Here is a 6,791-nt window from a genome sequence, read left to right as displayed (position 1 = left end):
CTACATTGCAGGCAGATTCTTTACCACTGAGTCACCTGGGAATCCTATGCTTATCCAGTGGGACCAATGTAAGGGTCCTTTAAATGTGGAACAGAAGAAGTAATGTTTGAGCTACACAAGGTGAGAAAGACTTAGTTATGGCTGGCTTTGCAGATGGAGGGAAGGAGCCCCCAGCCGACAATTGCAGGCAGCCTCTAGAAACTGAAAAAGGCAAGAAAGCAGATTCCCCCCAGGAATATTCAGAAAGGAAGGCAGCCCTACTTGATTTCAAGCTCATGAGACCTTTTTGGACTTCTGAATTCCAGAACTGTAAGATAACACATTTGTGTTGTTTGAAGCCACTAAGTTTGTGATAATTTGTTACAGCACCAATAGGAAGCCAATATGTATGACTCTTTGGGACTCTATGGACTGTAGCCTGCCAGGCTCCTCTGTCCATGGGGATTCTCCAGGCAAGAATACTGGAGTGGGTTGCCATGCCCTCCTCCAGGCGATCTTTCCAACCCAGGGATGGAACCCAGGTCTCCCGCATTGCAGGCCAATTCTTTACCATCTGAGCCACCGGGGAAGCCAAAACACACACCTAGAAATAGTGTTTTTTCAGATTCATATGAAGAAAACATAAAACTTTACTGAAGGACATTTTTAAAGTGCCTGAATAGGGGAGGGCAGGTGGGGAAGGGATAGACTGGGAGTTTGGGATTAGCAGATGCAAATTGTTATATACAGAATAGATAAACAACAAGATCCTACTGTATAGCACAGGGTAATATATTCAATATCCTGGAATAAAACCATAATGGAAAAGAATACAAAAAATATATATGCATAAAATCACTTTCCTGTACACCAGAAACTAAGATAAAATTGTAAATCAACTATACATTAATAAAATAAAATTTTAAAAACTAAAGTACCTGAATAATAATTGGTTCATGAATAAATGAACACATAGCTAGACAGACACATATAAACATATACATATTGTGTATATGCATATTCCCAACCAAAATTACAAACTGATTCAAAACCCTATCCGGGGACTTCCCTGGTGGTCCAGTAGTTGGGAGTCTGCCTGCCAATGCAGGAGACAGGGCTTCAGTTCCTGCTCTGGGAAGATCCCACATGCCGAAGGGCAACTAAGCCTATGTGCCACAGCTTCTGAAGCCGGTGGGCCCTACAGCCCAAGCTCTGCAACAAAAGAAGCCACTGCAATGAGAAGCCCACGCATCGCAATGAAGAGTAGCACCCCTCCCCCATCCCATTCCCCGCTTACCGCCGCTAGAGAAAGCCTGCATGCAGCAACGGAGATCCAGCACAGCCAAACGTAACTAATTTAACTAAATTAAATAAAAACTGTATCTGGGGGACTTCCCTGGCGGTCCAGTGGTTAAGACTCCATGCTTCCAATGCAGGGGGAGGGAAATACAGGTTCCATCCCTGGTCAGGAAACTAAGATCTCACACGCTATGTGATGCAGTCAAAAAACAAAACAAAACGGTATCTGGGAAATCAACTACACAAAAAAAAGAGAAAAGGGTATTGAAAAAGACAATGTCCTCTGGTGCATCAAACAGATTATCAAACTACAGTAACTCAAATAGTGGCAAAGGAACAAAAATAAGTTCAGTGGGACACATAATGCAAGGTATGACTTTATTAGGGGAATATCATGGTGGGACAGAGTGGGGAGCTGAGCCTATCGACAGATGAAGAAAAATGGTCTATAGCTTGTGGAGAGATTGGTCTTAGAGGATATCAAAGTCTTCTGAATAGTAAAGGGGTGGGCATTCACCAAAGGGGAAAACAGAAAGGGGTGGGGCCCAAGAGGAACCCTCGGAGTGGATGTTCCAGTTGGCTGATCTCTGCTAACGGGGCGGGATCAGGAACGGGGCGGGATCGGGGGCGGGGCGGGGCGGGGCTGGGCTGGGCGGGGAGAGGTGGGATGGTGGAGGCAGCAGCACTCAGAGGTCTGGGCAGGGAGCCGAGGGCTTCTCACAGATCCAGGGGTTTTCTGTAACACATCTGCCATCATTCCAGCCATCGTTGTGCAGTTCCACACAGTCCTCATCTCCGTGGTTGTTGGGCTCCCCTTTTTTCCAGAAGCTGTGAACCGTAGCAGCGCAATGAGACCCCTACTCCACCCAGGGCCCACCCCCAATTTTGGAGGGGCCGGTCCCTGGACTTTGACAGCAAATTGCCAATACCAGCCAGAGGTTGGTGAGGAATTCGGAGGCAGGGTTTTTGAAATGTGAGTTCAAACACCACATCCACCAGAATCAGTTCTGGGAAAGTTAAAGCCCACCAGGGCTTCCCTGGTGGCTCAGATAGTAAAGACTCTACCTGCAATGTGGGAGACCCAGGTTTGATCCCTGGGGTTGGAAAGATTCCCTGGAGAAGAAAATGGGTACCCATTCCAGTACTCTCGCCTGGAGAATTCCATGGACAGGGGAGCCTGGTGGGCTACAGTCCATGGGTTTGCAAAGGGCCTGACACGATTGAGTGATGACACTAACACAGAATTAAATGCAGATTCCTGGGCCTGTACCTAGATGTATAGAATCAGACTCCCACCCAGCTCCTACCCCCTACCCTTGGATGAAGGCAGGATTCTGCATCTTCACCAAGCTTCTCAGGTGGTGCTTTCCAGTCCAGAGTTTGAGCACCCTTGGTTTGGAGTTCCTGCCCACCTCTCCTGGGCCATTGTCACTGGGAGGTTACCTGAGTTGGACAGGACTGTCATCCACCCACCGCCAGGAACCCTCACTGTGGTGGTCACTGAGGCCGATCCAGGTGGGTTTATTATTTCTGGCATACCAAAAGTTCAGGAATTTCTGCGGGTGGGTGGGGAGAGGGGTATCAGGAGGAAGATCCCTGAACGCCACACATCCCATGTCTGCCCACATCTCCATGGTCCCCTGCCTCCCACAGACGTTCTTCTCACAGTCTAGCCTAGAGGCCCTACTCAAGTTGTATGTGTTAACATGTGCATGGAGGCTGTGGATGTGTGTTAATGTAATACATATGTGGATATGTCTTGTGTCTCAGTTAACTTGCATTGTATACGGCCTCAAGGGCACTCTGAATTCCCTTCGTATCCATACATGGGCTCCTCTCATCCATGTTCTTCTCTCACGTGACCTTCCTGAGTCCATTATGATTCCTCCTTCAAGAAGCCTTCCCTGATTGTATCTCACCTCTCATCCCCCTGCCACACCCCCAACTGCCCATCTCTCAGAGTGCGGAGGCAGAAGGTTCTTTCTTGACCTGGCAATATGGCCCAGCCTCTTGGGGGACCTTGCCCAGCCCACCTCCTCCTCATTACTGTCGATGATAACTAGGTGGGCCCCCATAAGCAGACAGGCAGAGACGGCAGATCTCCAGTCACTCTGGGTCCAGGAGAAGAAGTAGCAGCTTCCGCCGAAGAACTCCCAATTCTGAGGACAAGGATGGCACAGGCCAGCTGGGCAAGAGGGGCGGAGTTGGGACAGAGAGGTTGCTTGGCTCCTAGGCTCCAGATCTTCGGAACCCAGGGCTAGGCCCCTTCTCTTCAGCTGTCAGCTCAGTTCCTCAAGAAACCCATGAGGAACACCCCAGCTCTGCTCTGCCCTCCTCAGCCTGGCAGCTGCAGCAGGTGTGGCCCAGCCCCCACCCACCATCCTGTGACTTCCTCTTGACCTTGGTGTGGTTCCCTTACCCATGGTGGCATTCATCCGGGTCAGGCGCTGTAGGATCTCCTCCAGGTTTGATTGCATCTGCTTCTGTGCAACTTCAGCTGGAGGGAGAGGACGTCAATTATTAAGCACCTACTGTGTATGTGGTGCAGAGGGCCCCATGAGAACATAATGTGTGGATGTCAGGTGACCCGGAGAGCCCATCATACAGACGAGAAAACTGAGGCTTAGAGAGTGACTTGCCCGACATCGCCAGTCCCCCAGGACCTCTTGCAGGGGTCCAGTCCCCTCCCCAGCTCCTGCCCTCTCTCCTCCACCCCTGGCAGTGGTGGCTTGTCCACAGCCATGCAGCCCCAGAGCCCCCTCCCTACTCAGACTCCGGAACCTGGTGTCCAGCCACTTATCCAGGCTGTTGTTCTCACGGTCTCCTGAATCTCTCTGCAGACACCGAATCCTGGAAACTACAACGGAGCAGAGAATTCCCCGTTTAAGCACTGATCCTGAGCCAAATCTGCTTTCAAGGTCTCCCCACGGGGAGGATGAACTACCTTTCATATGAGGAAACAGAGAGCGAGAGTTACTGGCCCATGGTCACACAGAAGGTGACAGAGAGCCCGCACGACCCAGCCCTAGTAGGTCTAGGGACTGTGGAAAAGGGCAAAGACCATCCCAGAGAGAAAAGCCAAAGGGACCGAGGACCCTAAGCCCCGAGATGCTCACTCACCTTGAACCAGAGTGGTCAGCTGGAGCGTGAGGAAGCCCAGTGAGATGAAGACGAGCAGCAGGAGAAGCAGAGGGGCCCAGGTCAGACACTCTGCAGGACCAGCAGATGGTGGGGCTCGGGGCTGGGGGCAGACTCTGCCCCCACTCCACCCCTACCCGCCCCCGTTCCCCCCAGCTGCCTGCTCCTGAACCAAGCGCTCCCGTACCTGGCAAGCTCCTCAAACTGTGTAGCAGCCGAGGGCGTCTCTCAGCCAGACTCTGGCCCCCAAATGTCTCCTCCTCTGGACAGAACAGAGCACACGCACTTGAACTTGGAAGTCTGCTGAGCCCTGCGCTCAGAGTTGCAAGCTGGCTGCCAGGCCCCAGCACCATCAGGACCCTGGGGCCCTGTCATCCCCACTATCACCCTAGACTGGGGGCCCAGCCTCACCAGAGTCATCTGGCTCCTTGTGTTCATGCATCTCTGCCATCCTTCTCCCCTTTCTGTTCCTCTTCCCAACTCTTGTCTGGACTATGGTTTTTATAACCTCATGTATTTCCCTCTGTAGCCCCTCCTCAGACCTGTTCTTTCTCAACTCACGAAGAATGAGGAACACTATAGGGATAAGACTTCCTCTCAGAAAAATCTGGGGACACATGAAGCGGCTGACACAACTAAGGAGGGGTCACTTAGGGCAGGGCAGAGGCCGGGCAGTCAACTATGCAGCCAGAAGCACTATTCCAACCCCTGTCCAACTCCAGTACCTTCAGCCTCACGTTTCCAGAGCCTCGGTTCCTTCACCTGTGAAATGGGACAATTAGCCTGCCTAAAGGAAACTGACCCTGAATATGCCTTGGAAGGACTGATGCTGAAGCTGAAGCTCTAACACTCTGGACACCTGATGCAAAGAACTGACTCACTGGGAAAGACCCTGATGCTGGGAAAGACTGAGGGCAGGAAAAGGGGGTGACAGAGGAGGAGATGGTTGCAGGGCATCATTGACTCAGTGGTCATGAGTTTGAGCAAAGTCTGGGAGGGAGTGAAGGACAGGGAAGCCTGGAGTGCTACAGTTCACGGGATAACAAAGAGTTGGACAGGACTTAGTGACTGGATGATATCGATCCTGCTTCACATTGTAATTATGAGGTTGAATACAGTGCACTAGTAATGGATAGAAACTGCCTATTCTAATGATGAGTACTCAGTAATAACAGCACTTGAGCATATGCCAACCATTCTCCTTGGTGTGTGTTCTCCCTCACTGCTCCCAGTAATAAATCCAGATTCGTTAACCACAGTGAGTTCCTGGTGGTCTAACAGTTCTCACAATAGCCCTATGAGAAAGGTAGTTACTATCCTTCTTTACAGATGAGGAAACCTAGAGGGCAAGGAACTGCCTGAGGTCACACAGCTCAAAAGCAGTGGGGTTGGGAGCTGACCCCTGAATCCCTGCTTAACCACTATACAAAGCAGTTACTTTTTCCCCCTTTATAACTACTAAATATAATATAGACAGTCACTCTGAAACTTTGTATATCAAACTTCCAACTTATTTCTCTACGGACTCTATCTGATTCAACTGAGTATATATAACTATCTTTTTTCCCTTAATCTTAAAGTGAGTCTTTTGTAGACAGCATATAATGGGATCATCTGTTTGATTCTTTCTGTCAATCTCTACCTTTTAGTTGAAGAATTTAACCCTTTTATATTTAACATAATTACTGATATGGTAGACTTTCTATCTGCCATTTTGCTATTTGTTTTTCATATGTCTTATTTCCTTTTTATTCCTCAGTTCCTTTGTTACTATCTTTTTCATGTTAAATAATTTCTTATTTTTCTAAAAAAATGAAGAATAATTGATTTCAGTGTTAACTTTTATGTAAACTGGGAAACCAAAGAATTTATGTGGTTTGCTTCATTGCAGTATTTGCTTTATTGTGCTAGAACCAAAATTCACAATACCTCCAAGGTATGCCTTGTAATATAATATGGCAACTATGGATATCATATTCTACCTCCTCCTGAAGGTTTCTTGTCATTGCTATTTTCCATAGTAGTTGTTTCCTGTTGATTTAATGATTTTTCTGAATTAATTCTGCAAAGTCTCTATTCTCTGTCACGTACGATCACTTAAATCTCTACTTAGCTTGGTGTTTAGCAAGTGATTGAACAAACTTCCTTGAAAACCTGAAACTAAAAGTCTCCCAGTCTTCACCCAGGATCTCTGTGTGTTTTGACAGTCAACACTCAGGAAGCTTGCAACCCAGCCTTAGCTGCCACTTCCCGCTTCCTTGGAGCCTTGAAGTCACCCAGAATTAAGAGCTTAGGAACTTGTCAGATTTTTCCTGAGTATGCACACAGCCCTCCACATGCATGCGGCCTTCCAGATTTCCAGGAATACGTTGGAA

General features: G+C 48.7%; 1 protein-coding gene across 1 annotated transcript; it reads right to left on the bottom strand.

Moving 5' to 3' along the window:
* Positions 1 to 1,639: 1,639 nt before the first annotated feature.
* CD209 (CD209 molecule) lies at positions 1,640 to 4,946 on the bottom strand. The gene is made up of 8 exons (XM_040240550.1): positions 4,828 to 4,946; positions 4,604 to 4,678; positions 4,399 to 4,488; positions 4,046 to 4,135; positions 3,698 to 3,775; positions 3,312 to 3,463; positions 2,722 to 2,834; positions 1,640 to 2,106 (listed from the first exon to the last, which is right to left on the bottom strand). Exons 1-8 carry the CDS (start codon positions 4,865 to 4,867, stop codon positions 1,965 to 1,967), a joined length of 780 nt encoding a protein of 259 aa, XP_040096484.1. The 5' UTR covers positions 4,868 to 4,946; the 3' UTR covers positions 1,640 to 1,964.
* Positions 4,947 to 6,791: the final 1,845 nt, after the last annotated feature.

Source organism: Oryx dammah, unplaced genomic scaffold (assembly GCF_014754425.2).
Source record: "Oryx dammah isolate SB20612 unplaced genomic scaffold, SCBI_Odam_1.1 HiC_scaffold_5, whole genome shotgun sequence".
NCBI classification, from domain to species: Eukaryota; Metazoa; Chordata; class Mammalia; order Artiodactyla; family Bovidae; genus Oryx; species Oryx dammah.
The sequence above is the reverse complement of the archived record's forward strand: the minus strand, read 5'-3'. Positions and strand labels throughout refer to the sequence as shown.

Coding starts and splice junctions, on each gene's coding strand:
- CD209 (XM_040240550.1), bottom strand. CDS start 4,867: ATGGCAGAGATGCATGAACACAAGGAGCCAGATGACTCTG. Junction 4,679..4,827: donor CAAGGAGCCAGATGACTCTG/GTGAGGCTGGGC, acceptor TGTTCTGTCCAG/AGGAGGAGACATTTGGGGGC. Junction 4,136..4,398: donor GCTGACCACTCTGGTTCAAG/GTGAGTGAGCAT, acceptor GCTCCGTTGTAG/TTTCCAGGATTCGGTGTCTG.